The 20,057-nt window shown below is 49.1% G+C and overlaps 2 protein-coding genes across 2 annotated transcripts in view; one reads left to right on the top strand and one right to left on the bottom strand.

Annotated features, from left to right (window-relative positions):
* The window catches only part of LOC148645296 (uncharacterized), a 123,846-nt gene that overhangs the window by 66,978 nt on the left and 36,811 nt on the right, over positions 1 to 20,057 (bottom strand). The gene's annotated exons all lie outside the window — the stretch shown is intronic.
* On the top strand, positions 31 to 20,032 carry vps35l (VPS35 endosomal protein sorting factor like). The gene is made up of 30 exons (XM_088612423.1): positions 31 to 176; positions 1,675 to 1,774; positions 2,021 to 2,188; positions 2,332 to 2,454; positions 2,998 to 3,022; positions 4,764 to 4,840; positions 5,288 to 5,416; positions 5,775 to 5,859; positions 6,360 to 6,416; positions 6,518 to 6,614; positions 7,278 to 7,325; positions 7,930 to 8,023; positions 8,640 to 8,840; positions 8,965 to 9,011; positions 9,283 to 9,394; positions 9,810 to 9,926; positions 10,325 to 10,378; positions 10,585 to 10,665; positions 10,906 to 10,968; positions 11,207 to 11,292; positions 12,325 to 12,405; positions 13,212 to 13,275; positions 13,374 to 13,472; positions 14,060 to 14,137; positions 14,371 to 14,485; positions 15,283 to 15,422; positions 16,249 to 16,414; positions 16,921 to 17,039; positions 17,866 to 18,012; positions 19,276 to 20,032. Exons 1-30 carry the CDS (start codon positions 160 to 162, stop codon positions 19,372 to 19,374), a joined length of 2,889 nt encoding a protein of 962 aa, XP_088468549.1. The 5' UTR covers positions 31 to 159; the 3' UTR covers positions 19,375 to 20,032.

Below are 20,057 nucleotides of genomic sequence, written 5' to 3'. Positions count from 1 at the left end.
CATTTGAAACTCGCCCCCTCCATGCCTAGATGTCCAGTTCCAGCGGGGGCGTTTCTTTTCTCCAGACACAGAGGAAGTACAGCTCGTACTTCATTTCCCAGAATGCCTAAAGGTTAAAGTTGAACTACGACGCCTAGTAGAAGTCACCTGACTGCGAAGATGTCTGCAGTACAGTGGTAAGGAAACAGTTTTGCTGGTTTTAATCGATCTAGGTTGTGTCTCACTGTTCTGATAATTTATAACACAGAGAGCCAGAGACTTTCAATGATGCTGCCAAAAACCAGAAGTTCCTTGTTAGACATTTTTCAGGTATTATGTGTAAACACCAGAAATAGCTGTAATAGGGCGGAGCGGTGGCTCTGTGGCTAAGGATCTGCGCCTGTGACTGGAAGGTTGCCGGTTCAAATCCTGCGGCCGGCAGAGGAATCCTACTCCGTTGGGTCCCTGAGCAAGGCCCTTAACCCTAACTGTTCCAGGGGCGCCGTACAATGGCAGACCCTGCGCTCTGACCCCAAGCTTCTCTCCCTTTCTGTGTGTCTGTGTCTCCATGGAGAAAAGCTGGGGTATGTGAAAAGACGAATTCCTAATGCAAGAAATTGTATAGGGCTAATAAAGAAACATTACATTACATTACAAATGTGAAAAATACATGTAAACTGCAGTTCTGAGTTAAATGCAGCAGATCGCGACAATCATGTTTTAGCATGAAGGTTAAAAACAAATAAAAGAAGGTAATTTTTTTATGATCGTCTGTGGATCAGTTTGAGTGTGCATATGTGTATTTTGTATTTTCGGTGATCATGTGACCTGCTGGACGGTTCTCCTCGGGGCGATCTATAGACACATCTCGGACATTTCGGTGGAGTAAAGATCGCCCTCGAACCTAACATCCCGTTTCAGTCAAAACCCCTGATGCACTGCACCGTTCATATTTTTTTTTTTTATCGTTGCTCCGACCATGGTACAGTACAATGCTACTGTACACTGTCATAATTATGTACAAGCTTTAAGCAGTTCTAAGGACATGCATCTGTGTAAAATTATAGTATGACGAGGGAGTAGTATTTGTATGTGGACTGTGAACTGCTAACACCGTATGGAAATGCTCTCCATACCACTACAGAATTAAATAAATTTTGAGTTTCATTATAGGTTTCTGTCTGGCCAATTGCAGCAGTCCGTCAGCCTCATTAGATGTTAATGTTGTTGTAAGTGTAATGCTGAACAATAAGCATTACAATTCGTGCAGAATATGTCAAGAGGACTTTAAATATGTGCCTGTCCCTTCACTTGTCTGCCTCTCTAGACATAAGAGCTATAGCTGGTTCTGTAATACCTTCCATATGAAGAGGCAGTAAAACTAACGATTTCAGGTGCAACGTTTTCATTGGCAGTTGTTTTAAATACATCGCTTCGATATTTAGCTGTAAGCGGTCTTGGTATTTTGGCCGCTATTCCTCAAAAAGCTGGTAAGTATTTCAGTCAAGCAGCAGGTTCGTTAGTTCGGTTACGGCTTCAGTGAAGTACTCAAGCTCGGCTGGAGTGAAAACCCGGAGCTGGGCACCAGGACCAGGATTGGGAGCCCCAGTTGTAAGCCGTCTTGAACGGGGTCTTGACGGCTTGGTTGTGTGTGCGGGTTTGCTGGCGGGATGTGACGCCTCTCTCTGGTTCCAGGCACTCGAGGAATCGCCCCTATGAAGCCGAGCTGGCGGCGGGCTGTCTGGGGGCCGTGCCAGTCGAGGCTGGGGACTACCACCCACTGAAGCCCATCACAGTGAGTCCCGGCGGGCGATGAGGGGTCCTCTTTCACACCCAGACTGACCCCCAGCTGGCCGAATCGGGCGTCTGTAACATACAGCCCTGTTTTCACTGATCACGAGTGAAAGAAGTGTGTTGTTGGAACTGGAGGCAGAAAACCTCCAGTTTTTGAAAGGTTTCCGCTCTCATTTAAGGAGCTCAGAGCTCAGTTAGCTCACTTTTACAAGGCGCAGTGTCTCCGGTTGTGTCTGTATCCGTGCAGGTGACGGACACCAGGACGCGACGGCCCGGCCGTAAGGGCAGCTCTTCCTCATCCTCGTCTTCCTCCAGCTCGGCCCCGGACCCCCTCAGCTCCATGCTGGATGGCACTGACCCCCTGTCGATGTTCGCTGCCGCCGCCGGAGACGCGTCGGTTCCCACCGCGTCCGGGGTGAGACTCGAGTACACGCTGCCAGATCGCGACCCGCAGGGCCTGAGCGGCTCCGAGACTCTGAGATCGACGGTGTTGCCTGTCGGCTGGCGAGCGGTGGGCGGCGTCGGGGGCTGATCGGTTTTCGTGGATTCTTCCCTTAGGAATCTGGCAGGAAGAGGCGGGAAAAGGAAGAGGAGGAAGGCGTGGGCATCGACTTTGAGCCCTGGGCGACCAAGCGTAGCGAGATCCTGGCCAGGTTCACCACCACTGAGAAGCTTTCCATCGTGAGTGGGCGCCAGTGGGCACAGACGCTGGCCGGGCACCTGCCTGGCATCTGCTACAGCGTTTCCAACGATCAGTGTTTCCTTCAGGAAATGTCCCCTGTCTGCTGTAGTTCCTTTACAGTGAAAAGGCAATATAGCCTTGAAGGGAATTTTTATGCATTTTCTTTTCCTGGGCTGTATGCCATTGAACTTAAAAGCTTTGGCATGACTCTTCCAGATAAAATGTTAAACTGCAGTTCAGTCCCCATCATTCTCATTGAAGAAATCGGGGCACGTTCTGATCAAGCACAGCATTTAAGGAATCTGGCCTCTGCTGTAATGTCTGATAGCGTCCTGCCCAGGGTGTATCCTGCCTTGCACTCAGGGTTGCCTTAGATTAATTCAGTTTGCAGCATGCGCTCATTTAAGTAAAGCCTGCTCAAAACAAGAATGGTCTTTCCCTACTGTGTTTTTTTTTCATGTCCTAGGCTGCTGTGTTGAAAAGTGCTGGATTTTGTTATGTCTCACTGATTATTTCTCTCTCTCTGTGTGTCCTCTTCTCAGAACTTGTTCATGGGGTTGGACAAAGGTGAGAAGAGTTCTGTAATCTGTAACATACGTTGATGAGAATCTGCTTTTTAACCCCGCCGCTGTGATTAGAAGGCTTGAGAAACACTTGGTGATGAACAGACTGATTGGATCAGAAGCTTGGTATTGTGGAAGACAGCTTTAAAAACTGTTGCATTTCTCCCCGTTCAACTTCAGGTGCACCATTGTAGTTAGAACACAGTATAATCTAAACAGAAATTACAACTTAAACTCGGAAAATCCATATATCAATCCAATAGTCATAACTGTCTCCACCCCTGGTCCGGGAGAATCCCAATCCAGTGAGTTTTGTAGGTCACTTGTTCTAAGGACTGGCAAAACCTGTCTGTTCTTGAGGAATCAAACGTATAATATGTGCAGTGAAGAAATCTCTGGTCCTCAATAGTCGGTAGATTTTAGATTAATATATTGTTCTAAACTTTGTGGAAACAAATTGTGACCTCCATACCCTACATGATGGGGGTGATCAGGATCAGGGCGCTGATCTTCAGCTCTCCAGAGCCCCGGGATTTTAAAATCCTTATCTGTTGAAGACCTTGAACTGGTTCAGTTAAGCAAGAGAGAATAGTTTTACAGTTATGCTCACAAGGGGGAACTTTCTACATCTACCCATGAAATTTCATAATGAGTATTGTTTTTTTATTTTCTTGGCCAGTTGGTAAACTGCATGAGTTTCAGTACTGTGAAAACTACCACAATTTCGTTTTCTCCCTAGTTAACTATGTGTTTCACTTTTGCTACTGTGTGTTCTCAAGTATTAATTTTACAAAGAAATGTGTAAATTAGGTTAGAATTAAGACTGTAAAGGCTGGAGGTGTGTGGAGGGTTTTTTTCTTTGTTGTTTGTCGGACAGTCTAGGGTATATTCCTGTTGTGCACGTACAGTTTTAATTCTGTCTGCCTATTGGAGGAAATTCCCCTCCCAGTAACCCTGTGGTACATCAGCCTTGCTCCCAGTCCTGGCTCTGGACGCACACAGGCCTCCGCGTCACACGACTGAACCCCTCAAGGGGAACTATAATCCCAGTTTCTCAGACCGGTTATTAAATCTCGGTTACAAAATAGAAGCGTTGACGGCAGAGTAAAAATTTCCCGCATTTCGAATGAAGCACAAAATCGGGAACTTTGTGAAAGTGCTGTTAGTCGCCATGTTGTGGCAAAGCCCTGGTCTCACCGCGGGCGAGAGTGAGAGCTCACGGGAGCAGCCATTCCTGCTCACTAGTCACCGGGATGACGAATGTGATGTGATGTCCAAGTGCATAAGTACAGGTTGAGCAGCAGACCTTTCACCACAGAGATGTTCCGACATCATCTGCGTGCAGAGTTAGCAAGTAGTATTTGTCGCCAAAACCATCTAAAAATTGAGAGAAATATTTCTATTGGATTAAGAGAGATGTCTTCACAAGTCTGCTGGTTTACAATTTAATAGGGCCGCTTCACCTTACCGGAAGTTTTGTTGCCTTGAATTTCAGAATAGGGCACTGCTCGTACCTGGAAATTTAGTCTATTTTGTGATGTAAATTGGAGATTTCACATGTTACTGTGTGCATTGTGCTTTCATTACAGTTTGAAATACACTCAACAGTACTGATTCTTTCTAACCCCAAAATATAAAAAATAGCATTTGCAGTTCCCCTTTAATTGTATTTCTTAATGACAGTAAATATTTTGAGTAGGAAACAAAACCTGCGAAATGTGTGTGTGTGAATGTGTGATTGACAGGGAAGGCGGCCAGTCCTGGCTCAGCGGTGTCGGAGAAAGTGCGGACTCGGTTGGAGGAGCTGGATGACCTGGAGGAGGTGAGTTTTTCCTGCTTTGTTATTCTTCTCCAAAACTGATGCCTGGTCTTGAGCCAAGGTTACTTCTGTCAGTTCAGCCTGACGGATTCAAGGACTGAGAATGGAGAGATTAGGTTTAAGGGACACCAGTGAGAGCCTATGGCATGTGGGAACCAGGAATTAGAATGAACCCAACCTGGCTTAGCATTAGCAATGGTGCCTATGCTTTAAAATAATTTTGTTTTTAAAACCAAAGGGTCGAGTCTAAAACTTCAGCTTTCCAGGTTTGCAGATATAGCAGAAAGCTGATCGTGACATCAAGTTTTTGACATCAAGCGACAAAACCATTCCTCTTCCGAGCGGCCTGTTAAATCAGCACCGTCGCGGGTTGGACTGAATTTGGGGGATCTCTTGTCGGAGAATGTTGGGCACCGTCTCCCCTCATCTCTGTGCGTTTTTTTTTTCCAGGGCTCACAGAAGGAGATGCTGAACCTCTCTCAGCAAGACTACGTCAACCGCATCGAGGAGCTCAACCAGTCTCTGAAGGAGGCCTGGGCTTCAGATCAGAAAGTCAGGGCGCTCAAGATCGTCATCCAGGTGTGGGGACGCGGGCTGGTTGTGTCTGTTCAGCTGTCTGTCAGCGTGACGCACTGCGTCTGTTTCTGTCTGTATGACTGACCTAAATCTAACACAGCTGGGATTCCATTTAGAGGCTGACTCAACCTGTAGGGTAAATTCCGAATTATAGTAATATACAGGATTTCAGCTTTGCTATTTTCAACACAGCAGATCATGCAGACCGCTGTTAGATATTCTGTATTCTATGTGATGAAATTACTAAGTCAACTGAGTGATTATTTGATATCGGTGTCCAAAGGTTCCTGAGGGTTTCTTCTGCATATACGGCCCAGGAAACTCCTGGTATAATTTGTCTGTGTGTGTGTTTGTGCTGCAGTGCTCCAAGCTACTCTCTGACACAGCCGTGATCCAGTTTTATCCCAGCAAGTTTGTGCTGATCACAGACATCCTGGATACTTTTGGTGAGTATGTGTGGCTCGGTCCACAGGTGTTTGATTATGCCAAAGGATTTCTTTTCAAACTTGTCGTATTTTTCCAGATGTGCGACAAAGGCGCCAAAAGTATTGGAAGGAAATACACCCTTGTAGCCGGTAGATTTCATTGGCCATCTGTTGGCATCATCCTCCAAGAACCATGAGAGTTACCGGACAAGAACATAATTGATTCATGTCACTACAGCTCCCAGAGAAAGGATTTTTGATGACTCCTGGTTGTCTTTCTCTGTTTGTTTGTTTTTGTTTTCAAACTATGGAATTGCCGGTTGTTATTTTATTATCCTTTTTGCTGTTGTTTCGGCTGGCGGCCTTCGTTCTTCGCTTCTGTTCATTTTGTATTGGCTTTTTTTCAATTCTGGATGCGTCCGGGTGCTAACTGAAGGCGCTTTCCAATTTGAAAGCCCTCTCTCGTTTCTCTTGTCCCCCACACACCCAATTCAAGTGGGTATTTCTCTTCCCGTTGGCAGGGCGGCTGGTGTACGAGAGGATCTGGACCATGTGTTCTGACTCTAAGCCCTTTCCAGGTGAGGGCCTGTCGTTGGTAACTGTTTGTCTGTATCTGAAGTTCTGTCAGCGGCCATGTTTCTGTCTTTTTAACTCCTCCCTCCTGGTTTCCTCCTTACAGAGTCCTTTTCCCCAGAGGATGTTAATGACACGGCGAAAGAGACCTGCCTCAACTGGTTCTTCAAAATTGCCTCCATCAGAGAGCTCATCCCTCGACTGTATCCTTGACACTGTGATGTACATCCAGTACCCTCACTGCCTTGACAGCAGGCTTTCCTATCAGTGGCAGCCATTAATACGTTTGGGAGAACATTGTATATCATCAATAAACTCTTACCAAATTCAAAGTCTCCTGGGGCCTCTCCCAGAAAGCACTGGGCACAAGGCAAGATATACCCCAGATGAGACGCCAGTCTGTTGCAGGGCTCCCACACGCACACACACGCACAACGGGGCCAATTTTACACAAGATAATTAACCTGCCAGCATGTCTTTGGACTGTGAGAGGAAACTGGAAGAAAGGGAGAGAACATTCAAACTCAACACAGACAGCACCCCGGGTCTGAAACTGACCCCAGGGTCCCAGGCAGCAATACTAACCACAGACTTCAAACTTTGCACATTTGCAAACTATTATGCTCTTTGGCAAAACCCTACATTTATCTTAAGCTCAGTCAACAGGAGTAAATAAAATTATAGCACTTGTACTGCCCCAGGACTATATATTTTCATATATATTTAAACCATAGGTCAATGGATTTTAAATCTTCACTTAAAGTTGTAAAAATCTGAAGTTTTGTTTTTGGCTAGGCTCTCGGTTGTCTTTCAGCTGCACACAGGTGCACTGAGGTTCCACTGGTTTTCCTTCACGGCGCTGACAGATATGTGGAGGCCGCCATCCTGAAGTGTCACCGGTTCCTCTCGAAAGCGTGGGTATCTTTCCTGTATTGGCATGACCGATGAGGTACTGTGTTGCCAGAGCAACAGAAAAATAAAAGAAGCCTGTTCCTCGGGCTGTGACAGGAGGTCACATATTGGGCTGCAGCTCTGTTGAGTTTCTTCCCTTCTCTCCCACTGGGATTGGAAGCTGTTCTGATTCTGGCAGGTGTGGGGGATTTTGGAGTTTGATTTATTTGAGGGAAAAATGTCCTGGGTTGTTTATTTCATGTCTCTATTTCTGCGTCTGCTTCTCCCTGCTTTTAGTGGGAGCACAGCCTGTCCTCTCTGGACAGCCAGGTCTGTCTGTGTCCAGTTTCTCTGGCCAGGCTGTGGTCACTGAGCCTATCCTCTCTGGGCAGCCAGGTCTGTCTCTTGTCGTCCAGTTGCATTGGTCAGGCTTTGGTCAAGGAAACTGGACTTCTTTATCTTGTCTCTTACCTTCAAAGCTTTGGAAAGAAGTGATTTTCCAGCCCACTCTACAGCAAAGTCCAAGGTGGACATGATTTTTGCTGCGTGAGAGCAGCCTGCTGTCTCCAGTGCTGATTATCCCTGTCTCTGCTGTCTCCAGTGCTGATCCCTGTCTCTCTCCCACAGTGGGATCCAGGAGACTCTGCCACGGCTCACGGCCATGATTCGGGGAATCGGAGATCCGCTGGTGGCTGTTTACGCCCGGGCCTACCTGTGCAGAGTAATACTCTCTCCCTCTTCCTCTCCCCCTAACTGGAACTGTCCTGCTACACCTTTGTGGGAGTTTCCCCCCCCCCCGCCCCTCGAGCCCTGGCCAAAATGAGGGTCTGGAGGCATTCACTGCCATTCTTCAATAAAGCATAATTAGTGTTGGTTAAAGGGGTATCGTGTCTAACTCACCTGTGCTGTGCTGGAAGTCATGGGGGTAGCTGATTCTGTGAAAGCCAAGGGGACCTTGGCGTAATAATTAGCTTTGTAGAGCCAAGAATAGGTGGCACTTCTTTACTCAAAGGGTGGTGGGAGTCTGGAAGAAGCTGCCCAGCCACCTCGTTAAACTTGATTCCCTGGCTCCTTTCAAGAAACAGAGATCCTGGGATCAGTTCAGTACTGAATAAATAATGGGCTGGATGGGCAGAATAACATCTCAGCTGCGGTTCTCTGCTGACGTGATGCAGTCTTGATCTAGTGCCGTCCGAGCCACAGAGCTCAGCCAGCACTATGAACGAGGGTCCTGCTTGTCTGAGCCGCCTGGAAGCCCCCCCACCAACCTATCAAACCTATCAAAGCTCCTAATGTCTGCTCCCCTGGTCATCTGCCATCGCTCTCTTCTCGCGCAGATCGGCATGGAGGTCTCCCCTCACCTGAAGGACAGCCTCAACAGGAACTTCTTTGACCTGCTGACCACCTTCCAGCAGGTCCACAGCGACAGTGTGCAGAACCAGCTGCTGCTGCAGCACGTGGAGATCCCGGCCTATCTCATCCTCTACTCCCCCGCCGTGCACTGGATTCTGCAGTGCGTCTCCTACCGGGCCCCCGAGGTACCGTTCTGTACCGCACCCCTGCACAATCTTCAGGAAGCGCTCCACAGCACGGCGGGTTGACATGCAGCCATTTATTTTAAAAAGTGGCAGGATGACCTCTGACTTTGCCCTTTGTTTGCAGGCCTTGTTGACGGAGATGATGGAGAGGTGTAAGCAGCTGGGGAACAAGTAGGTTTCCTGTACTTTGGTTTTGTAGTCCTCCTCATGGCTTTCAGCTCTTTTTAAGTGGTGTCTGCTATAAGCAATAAAGGTTTTCTTAAGTGAGGTATGTGCACTTACAGGACACTAGTTCCCTTTCTGTTTTTTTCTGTTCTTTTTTTTATTGTGGCTGTGGAAATAAAATCACCTGCACTTGTGTAAGCGTGCTGTTCGCTTGTGTTGAGGCATGAAGCCAATGGGAAACAGGGTCCTGGTCTCACTGAGCTATTCCTCCCCACAGTGCTCTGCTGTTGAACTCGGTGATGTCAGCGTTCCGGCCGGAGTTCGTCGCTGCCCGAGCCACCGACTTCATCGGCATGATCAAAGAGTGCGACGAAGCCGGCTTCCCCAAGGTGATCCCGCCAGAAAACTCACACCCCCTCCGCAATCTGGACATACAGATCACTCATATCGTCCGCAGCTTCTTATGAGTAGAAGTTGGACAACGTTTTTCAGCAGGGAATGAAATCCACCTACAGAGAACCAGGAAATGTGAAGGGGCGTGTTCCATTCAGAGTCCAATCCAACGTGGCCTCTTGATCTGTGCTGTAGTGTGTAAGAGGGTGGCAGGTCGGTCAGGTGACTTAGGGCAGCAGCTCAATCCCCACGGCTTTATGGGAAATGTAGTCCGGACAGGGCCTTCCATTGCCTGAACCTTCAGCCCTCCTGCATGTATAAGAGCCTAAATCTTGACCGGAATAATCTCTCTCTGCCTTTTTCTTTTTTGGAATAACCTTCATCTCCGTTTCTTCCCTCCTTCCTCGCCAGCACCTCTTGTTCGGCTCGCTGGGGCGCAGCCTGGCCAGCGCGGACCCTCCCGAAGCGGACCGGCTCGGTATCCTGAACGAGGCCTGGAAGGTCATCACCAAGCTGCGGAGCCCGCAGGTACCGACGGCCACCGAGACGCATGAACTGAACCACGGCTCGCTGGTGCCGCTTCAACCTGTCGCCAGTAATGTACCTGGCTGATGCTTTTAAGCAGAGTGACTTCCATTTGTACAGGTGGGCATTTTGCTGATGCAATCGGATTGCAGCACCATGTTCAGCAGTACAACAGCTGTGCCCCACCAAGGATTTGAACCCAGAACTCCCCAGTTACACATCTTATGCCCTGATCACTGCATCAGACCGCTGTCTAATGATCCAAGTGCCGCAGCGTCTGTTTAATCCTGGGTTACGAGTGTCGGCTCAGGTCAGGTTTATGAGACCCTGTGGGAGGGGTTGTTTCTGACGGCTCTCTCTTCTTTCTCCTCTTTCTTTTCATCCCGTCTGGCTCCCGGCAGGACTACATCAACTGTGCAGAGATCTGGGTGGAGTTCACGTGCCGCCACTTCACCGTGAGTCCACTAGGGGGCGATGGAGGGACATTGTCTTGTGTCTCAGTTCAGGTTTACAGAAAGAGACGGTATCTTTGTGATTAAACTGTGTAGTGATATAGGGTTATCTGAATATTCCGTGCTTTTTAAAAACAAAATATTCCTCATTTAAAAATGTGTGTCTGACAGAACCAGAATCATTTTTCTGCATTTCTTTTGTCTCCCAGAAGCGGGAGGTTAACACGGTGCTTTCTGACATAATCAAACACATGACGCCTGACCGTGCCTTTGAAGATGCCTACCCCCAGGTAACCTGCAGTTCAAGTCACAAGTGTAGTTCAAGGGCTGCTCTGTCCAGCCTGTTGGTCATAGTGCAGTCCAAGCACTGGTGTTCCAGCCTGTAGGTCATAGGTCACAGGTCAAAGTGTAGTTGGAGGATCATCAAAGATTCTAAATTTATTCTTTTATGAGCTTCTGCCCTTTTTTTAGAGCCACGGTCACGAGCCCCAGGAGAGACAGGCTGGCTAATTGTGTGTTGTGCTTTTCAGCTGCAGTCTGTGATCAGGAAGATTCTGACATACTTCCAGGACTTCTCTGTGCTGTTCTCCATGGTGAGTTGACCCGGATGTTGGTGGGAGAGCTGAGAAGGAGGTATGGGTGGCTGGATTTTGCCATTAAGGCTTAAGCTGGATGAGATCTGCTTGCACGATAGTTATTGGGGGAGCTGGAAATGGGAGGAGCATGAAAATGGAAGATGGACAAGCCTGGTTTTACAGAAGGTAGGGGTTGGGGGGTACTGTGGTAGGTGCTGGTGGGACAGGACGTTGAGAAGGCTGTCTCTTTCCACAGGAGAGGTTCCTGCCCTTCCTGGACATGTTTCAGAAGGACAGCGTGAGGGTGGAGGTGTGCCGTTCCATCATGGAGGTCTTCATCAGGTCTGTGCCTGTCCGTTTATCTAGCAGTTCAGTTCGATTCCCCTGCTTATCGTTTCCCGTCCTTCCTCGTCGCTGTATCCCTCTCCCGCCTGTTCTCCCTCGTGTTTCCTGTCCGAAACCGCGCTCGGATTCCCATCTCAAGTAACGGGTGGATTTCACTGATGCCCAAGCAGGACGAGAGTAAATGATGAACCGTCTTTTTTTTCCCTCCATCCCCCCCAACTTTGGAGGACATCTTTACTTTCAATACATTTTTCTCATCTTTTCATTTCCTTATTACATCTCTTTCCCTTCCTTTACTTACTTAACAATTTTAATTTCCTTCCACTCCATGTATCTTGTATATCTCACCCTCTGTCTTTGGTGTCTTATATATCTACAACTTTGTGTCTTTGGTGCTACTGAGATTTGTCTCTAGGGGGTCCCATACCTGATTGAAATTAAATTATTTTACCTTCTGGTTTGTAAGCAGTCTTTTCATGTTGAGTTTGTGCATGAGCTTCATGAACCCATTCCACTGCAATGGCCCCATATTAATCACCATTTCTGCATGACAGCTCTTTTATCAACAATACAGAGTCGGCATTTTTACCCTGAACTGAAAATTTGAACTTGGACAGATCCCTCAGAGTACGAGTAACAGCCCATCAGTGGGATTGATGTATCACGATGTCTGAGTGTTTCCTGTGCTGTATGCATGATGAACTGTCTTTAAAACATGGAATTAACATATATGACTTATAAGGAAAACGAGACCTTTATAAGGAAAACAAGAAACGGATAATCTCACATGTTGAGAAATGAAGTAAATGTAGGTTCTGCACAGCACAAAAACCGCTCCGTCTTCTCCTTTCCTCTCATTCCTCATGATTCCTCTCCCTCGACTTCCTGAGCCTTCTGCCTCTCCTGCCTCTCTCCTGTCTGCTCCAACTCCAACCTGGCCTCTCGGTCTACGCGTCCGGCTCGCTCCTTGCCAGTCTGGTGTGCGTGATAGGGCTTCACGAGCCTGTGCCAGCCTGTCTGTGCCCACAGGTGCCAGCAGGAGCCCACCCGCGACCCGGTCATCCTGAACGCCCTCCTGCACGTCTGCAAGACCATGCACGACTCCGTCAAGTAAGCGCCACATCCTTTCAGCCGTCCATATGCAGACTTACTGCATGTTTTATTTGTCCAAAAGTCGAGCTGCTGGGTTCTGGTTTCTCTGTCATTCTCATGTTTGCTGGGGAGTATCCTGGCACTCTGGGAGCTCGGCTTTGAACTTCACGGGTTCGTTTAAAGAAACGGAGCTGTTTGGCATCAGGATTAGTTTTCTTGATTGTCTGCTGTTGGCGCAACAGTGGATGAAGCAGAGCACAAATACAAGGGTCTCTGGATTGCAAAACATCCGAGAAGTTTGTAAGTAATGATTAGACCTTAGACAACTTTAATTAACCCTAAGATTAAAACAAATATTGGGATTAAATGTTCCTTGAAGCTTTTACTTAGCTGTTGAGATGAACAGCTTCAATACTGCTTCTAGATTTGTGTGCAGGTCGTAGTTTAAAGTGTCCTGTAACTGGAGGGCTATGATTCTCAAGGACTGCACTGTCGCAGGGTGTGAAGAATGATTTTTAATGTTGGCCGTTTCAACCCAGTCTGCTTGAGATAAGAGCCCTGAGGCCCTGCAGTCCTCAGAATTCACTAGTTCATTGAGGTCTGGTGCAAGGCTCTTATCTCCCTATCTGTGCCTCTGCAGTGCCTCAGGGCTCTTATCACCCTATCTGTGCCCCTGCAGTGCCCCAGGGCACTGATCACTCTCTCTGTGCCCCTGCAGTGCCCCAGGGCTCTGATCACTCTCTCTGTGCCCCAGGGCTCTGATCACTCTCTCTGTGCCCCTGCAGTGCCCCAGGGCTCTGATCATTCTCTCTGTGCCCCTGCAGTGCCCTGACGCTGGATGATGAGAAGAGGTCCCTGGCCCAGCTGATCAATGGCTTCATTCGAATGGTGCGTTCCTGTTTTCTGGGCAGCCAGTGCATCTCACTGGCTCTGCGCCTTCGCCTGGACTGTCCCCCGCTCACCCCATGCCTGGGTCTCTCTGCCAGGTGTCATTTGGCCGGGACTTCGAGCAGCAGCTGAGCTTCTGTGTGGAGGCCCGCGCCACCTTCTGTAACCTGGAGCCCGTGATGGTGCAGCTCATCCACGTGAGTCCAGCAGGGGGCGACACTGAGGGGGGGGGGGGGACGTGCAAGGCCTCATACATGATCGGGTGGGGAGACAGTTTTGTGTTGTTCAATGCAGACATCCCACATCTGACTCATCTGATTTTATGTATGTCTGGGTCTGTTCTAGGGGACAGCACAGGTTAAGGGCACAGGCCTCTGCAGACGTGCAGTGAATTCATCCCGGCATGTCCACCAGCTGTGCCTGTTGTGGGAATATGTGGAATACTACATGTTTCAGTCCTCTTAATGCCACCAGAATTAAGATGGGATAAGCTATAGCATGTTGAGCCTCTGAGCTCAAGTAATTTACTCGTATTTAGCATTTTTAGAAGATGCAAAATTGTAAAAAGTCCTTGTGACGAGCCCTTTGTATTAATTAGTGTAAAGCTCTGTACACGCAGATTTGAAAATCCCGTCGTAGTATTTTTTCTGCCTGTGCTTCCATGGGTACAGAGAGAGCGTGCGTGTAGCAGTGTGTGCGTGTACACCTCTGTGCGTGCGTGCACACCTCTGTGCGTGCGTGCACACCTCTGTGCGCATGTGACGGCGTTGCCCTCTGTCCGCAGACGGTGAACCAGCTGGCCATGGAGACGCGCCGCGTGATGAGAGGGAACCACTCCCGCAAGACTGCAGCCTTCGTCAGGGTTGGTGCCGCGTGCGGCTGGGCCTGGGGGTGGCTTCTGGGGTCTCGCCGCAGAGCGGGCTGGGAAAAAAGAGCGTTTATGCATTCATTTGTGCATGTGCAGTTCAGTTGGTTTGCAGGACCGAAGTTAGTTTAATTTAGATCAGACATGCTGTTTGTGGCAGGAAATTGCCACTGCTTTTTTAACTGGGCCGAGGCTCCATGCTGACAGTCAGTGGCTGCTTGTCTCCGCAGGCCTGTGCTGCCTACAGCTTCATCACCATCCCTTCCCTCACCAGCATCTTCAGTCGGCTCAACCTCTACCTGCTCTCCGGACAGGTGGCGCTGGCCAACCAGTGTCTTTCCCAGGGTAAGTAGAGCGCACTGGGTAACGCAGGAGAGCGACACAGGACCACGGGTTAACATTTTGTATAGCTTTAGGAAGTGCACCCATTGCTCTTTTTATAAATGTTCTTTTTATGAAAATTCGACACAACGAGATGTGTGAATTGGTATTCACGGATTAGTAACTACAAAGAAGCAATACGAAGAAAGATTTTTGACCCCTTGCCAAATGTAGAAAGTGAAGACGTAAAATCGGGGTCCTGACTCTGTGGTCATTAAAACTCCTAGGGCGTTTCTCGAAAAGAGTAGGGGTGTAACCCCAGTGTCCTGGCCAAATTTCCCCCAGGACTTTACCAGTCATGGCCTCCTAGTAAGCCCCATCTATGACCTGCTTCATTACTCTGCTCTCCTCCCCACTGATAGCTGATAGCTGGTGTGTGGAGAGTGTACAGGTGCACTATGGCTGCCGTCACATCATCCAGGTGGGGCTGCACACTGGTGGTGATGGGGGGGGGGGTCCCCTTTATCTGTAAAGCGCTTTGAGTGGAGAGTCCAGAAAAGCGCTATATAAGTGTAAGGACTTGTTCATTAGTATTATTTCTTTCTGGGCACTGTGGGAGCTCTGCAGGATGGTGTACAGAGAGAGAAAGGGTCAGTGTGAAGGGTGCTGACCACTGACCAGAGAAGTCCCTCAAGCAGCAGATCAGCAGGCACTGTGGTCAGTATAGGAGTGACCACCTTGTGAAGGTGCGGTCCTGAGCCGCGTCTTACAGCAGGCTCACCCCCTCGTCTCGTCTCTCCTGTCCCCCCTCCCCGGAGCAGCCGATGCCTTCCTGAAGGCCTCCGTCAGCCTGCTGCCCGAGGTGCCGCGCTCGCTCAGCGTGGACGGGAAGCTGAGGTCCTCCGAAGGTTTCCTCCTGGAGTTCATCAACAACTTCCTGTCCACACTGCTGGTGGTCCCGGTGAGTGCCTCCCCCACCCCCGCCCGTCTGCTCCGGCCCAGGGTGTGCCGTAGGGAGACCGGACAGGCGATCCGGCTGTCAGCCTGGCGTGAGGAGATGATCTTTCCAAGTTCCAAAGCCGAGCCTGTATCTCAGTGGACTTTTCATTCGACGTGACGGCGTTTTGCTCCACTGGGAAACACAACAAGCCCGCTGGATGAGGCGACGGCAGTTTCTTCTCCTCGATTTACTTGTAGTGAAAAACGGTGACTCCAATGAAAGCCGATTCAGAACCGCAGATGATTTCGGGTTTCCTGTGGTGTGCAAGCCCCATCTGCTGAGGAAGAATACGTGAAATTCAAGTCCATCCATCCATTTTCTAACCCCTTCATCCAATTTGGGGTCACGGGGGGGAGTCGGAGCCTGTTCTGGCAAGCAGCCTGAGCAGGACGCCAAACAATCACAGACACACACTCGCACCAGGGCCAGTTTACTCTGCCGCCAATATCCTACCGGCATGTCTTTGGACTGTGGGAGGACACCACAGCACCCACCCATAGGGAAAACCCATGCGAACACAGGGAGAACAGACAAGAAGTATATAGAAATATAGGGGGAAGTTTAAAGGATATGCAGTTTCACTGGAATTTACGTAACCCGTTTCCCAAAGAACAGTTGCCCGTCTTGGCTCCTCTGAGTTTCTGCGCCAGTGGTTTATGCGAGAGAAGGTTCACGGCCGTTTTAAGGTGGAGTATCGCTCAAGGCTCCTCATGCGATCCGAGCTCTGTGGTGGCCTGTTTCTGCCATTAGAAATTGAGCGTGCCCCCCCTCTCGTCTGTGTGGGCAGGACCACCCGGAGCAGGGTGTGCTGTACCTGGTGCGCGGCCTGCTCAACATCATCCAGGACTACACCTGGGAGGACAACAGCGACGCCAAGGTCAGATTGTACATCAGCGCCCTACACCTGCTGGCCGCGCTGAGCCAGGAGAACTACCTGTACTGCGTTCCCAAAGGTATTGGGGCTTTGTGACGCTTCTTACAGTAGCCCCAGCGCGGGGGGCAAGATCTTCAGCTATGCGCTCCGTCTTCCATCTGTATCAGGGGAGGGGCCTCGGGTTTGAGCTGGTCTTGGGGTTCAGACGCAGTGTGACCTCCTCACTACGAGGCTTGATGGTTTGGGGGTTGCCCCTCCACCCCTGAGATGTCCAGATTTCGGACGTCCCCCCTTTTTTGCTTTTAATACCCGGAACTCTGTCTCTGAAAAACGCAGCTAGTATATTTTCATTCGAAATCCATGCAGACGTAAAGGGAAACGAGACGAAGGTCAGACAGGGGCTGTGTGACTCTTAATTTGACTCAAGTCTGGCCGCTGGCTGCCAGTGATGACGCCAGGGAGATTGAGTTAAAGGTGATGTCATACCTCTCGTTTGAGACGATGAGCTCTTACCCCTGTATGTGGTGTTTGGGAAATTGTACGCCTCTTTAACTGTGTGGCTCTTTACTCCCCTCCCCCGGGCAGTGGACTCCAACGAGACGCTGTATGGGGGGGACCCCAAGTTTGTGGCCGAGATCAACAAGCTGTGCGAGACTCTGATCGGCCAGGTCCTGGACCACCTGAAGACCCTGGGCAGAGAGGAGGTGAGCCTGGTGCCAAACACACACATCCGCTGGGAGAAATCCCAGGCCACCCATCTGGATTGATTGGCTGCTTTTAAAACAGAACAGGGGTTTCTCTATGCAACGTCTTTATGCAAAGAGGTCAAGCTACCCAGCCATGCTGTTGAAGCCCTGGACTCATGGCTGGATGAGAACCTCTAAATCAATTAACTAAACCCCAGATATTCTCATTTTCAGCCTTTCTTATGTTCTTATGGTCTCTTAACGATGCTTTATCACAGACCTTTCCACACCCATCAGCCCAGCACTCTTATTCAACATGAGGCAGCAGAATTTGTTCACACAGATGTTCAGAATTCCAGTCTCCACCATCGTTTCTTGAACATGCACAAATATTTCCATGTGTGCTAATGAAATCAAAGTTGTGTTTTTAAATATTAATATTCAAGGACAAAGAAATTGGCGTGTTTAGGGCCTACAAGTAATTGTCACCTTTTAATGGAGAATGATCTGGTCATCCCGTGATGTTTAAAGGCCACTGAAGAATACCAGCAAACAGGGGGTGTTTGTCCCCTCCCCCAGAGTCAGAATAAGAATACCTCCCCAGAAGATGCTCTTGGCTCTCTGCAGAGTGACGTTTCTCTTCCTTCTACTCCTGGAAAGTAGAGAAAGCAGTGAGGGCTATTCCTCCTCTCCTGGGAATATGTGGAAAATGAGTCCTTTATGTCCCCTTTCCCAGACCTGTGTCCTGTTTTTAGGCCTTGAGGAAATTGTAGCTGCTTGCGATTTTTGTTTATGGCCTGTGCTGGGCGTGTGCGTGTCACGGCTCCCCGCGCGTGTGTTTCAGACCCTGCGCAGGCAGAGCTCGCTGGCCTTCTCCCTCTTCAGCAGCCTGGTGGCTCACGCGGACCTGCGGAACAACCGCCTCAACCAGCTGGCCGTCAACCTGTGGAGCCTGAGCCAGAGGCACGGCTTCGCTGACACGCGGACCTCGGTGAGCCCGGCGGGACGGGGCCTCCTCATGCACACATACTCTCACGCTTGCACACGTGCACACAGTTACACACACTCACACACACTCGATTGCACACGTGCAAACAGCTACACACGCTCACACTTGCACATGTGCACACAGTTACACACGCTCACGCTTGCACACGTGCACACAGTTACACACGCTCGCACACACTCGATTGCACACGTGCAAACAGCTACACACGCTCACATGCACACAGTTACACATGCTCACACTTGCACAGTTACACACGCTCGCTTGCACACGTGCACACAGTTACACACGCTCACACTTGCACACGTGCACACAGTTACACACGCTCGCTTGCACACGTGCACACAGTTACATGCGCTCACACTTAAACAAAGTTGCACACACACGCTAACGCTTAAAGCGGGGCCTCCTCGCGCACGCATACAAACACGTGTGCTCTCACGCTTACAGACGCTCACACTTGCACACTTGCTCAAACACATGCACACAGTTGTGCAAACGCACTCATGCTTACACGCTCACGCTTGCGCACGCACTCATGCACACAAGAGTGCAGTGTACTCCTTTTACTACAGAGCCAATCTCCTGCACTTTTTATAGAGCGACTGGATGAAAAAATGAATTATGTTTAAGCAGTTATTTAGCATAGATTAAATGAAAGACCATTCAGACCTCCAGGAGGCTATATCACTGCTTCATAGACGCACCACTTGAAGAAATATACTGTAGATGAAAACACAGAAACTGCTGCTGTGGTTTTGGGATCCAACCATCTCTTATTTAATCTATTATTCCCAGCTCTACTCCAGCACAGTGAAAACTGACAAATCATATAATCTTCCACTTTTAGTTCACATCACTTCTACCTCATGACAGAACATGTTTGATAAATAGAGCAAAATACCCTGACAAAACCAGAAAAACAGTTTTGTGAAATGTTACATGACTGAAATTGAGTTGGTGCCAACTGCAAGTTGGTGCCAATGTTCCAGAATGAGAAGACAAGTTTGGGAAATCGGAGAATAGCTCATGTATGAATTAATCAGCTTGGCCAATACATGGTGTCTAACGTGCTGGGATCCTCCCAGTATCCACGCTTTGACATTGTTTTGGAATGGCTGGAGTCTTTCACCTGCCCACTAGAGTCATGGGAGAGTTGTGATGCGCTGAGTGGCCTGTTCTTGTCATAAAACGTCCTTGTGTTCTTCCCAGACGCGTGCGAATCGGCCTGTTCTTTATTCCTCACAGGTGCGCACGCTGGAGTTCATCAAACAGCAGAGCCGCCAGCCGGACATGGCCCACTTCTCGGAGCTGGCCCTGCGGCTCCCCCTACAGACCAGGACATGAAACAACACCCCCTCCAGACCCGTCCCTATCCCATCACAGACTGCACTTCCATCGCAGGCTGCCTGCATGTGGGCAGCCCCAGACTGGGAGAACTCATGGAAGAATAGCTTGCAAACAGGGAAACACATAGTATAACAATAGATGTTTCTTGGTCGTTTTGTGGTAATCAGGGGGAGGCTGGTTTGAAGGGCGACCTGTGCTGTCATTTGTGTGAGAGGTTTGCAGAAGCCCAGCCGTATCAAAATGAGGAACCCAGACATGTAAATGCAGGAGAAAGTCTGGAATGGGGCTTGCTGGTCTCTCTGGCCTGTTGAAGAAGGAGCTGGGGCTTATTGTCTGTGTGGCGCTTGGTGGGGGACACGAGGAGAAAGCACAGTGCTTGGGCTTTGCTCATTTGAATACAACAGGCTCTGCTCTGCCCCTCGCTTTTGACGTGGCCAAATTTAGAAAGAGGAAGCCCTGTCTCGGCCACTTGGCTTTTTCTCCTTGTCAGTGGTATCACGATGTGAGTTACCCCCCCCCCGCAGAGGGTCATTTAAAAGAATTAGAGGGTTTCAGCTTGTGGGATTGCCTGTTTTTCATCACAAAGCAAAAGAACATGCAGTGTCTGTGACTGTAATGATCCCTGTTCTTCAAATATAAGAATATCTAATAATAATGTTATAGTGATTTTGTTACTTCGT

This window comes from Lepisosteus platostomus, chromosome 19, assembly GCF_059453375.1.
Source record: "Lepisosteus platostomus isolate fLepPlt1 chromosome 19, fLepPlt1.hap1, whole genome shotgun sequence".
NCBI lineage: Eukaryota > Metazoa > Chordata > Actinopteri > Semionotiformes > Lepisosteidae > Lepisosteus > Lepisosteus platostomus.
This window is presented reverse-complemented; position numbering and strand designations above follow the sequence as displayed.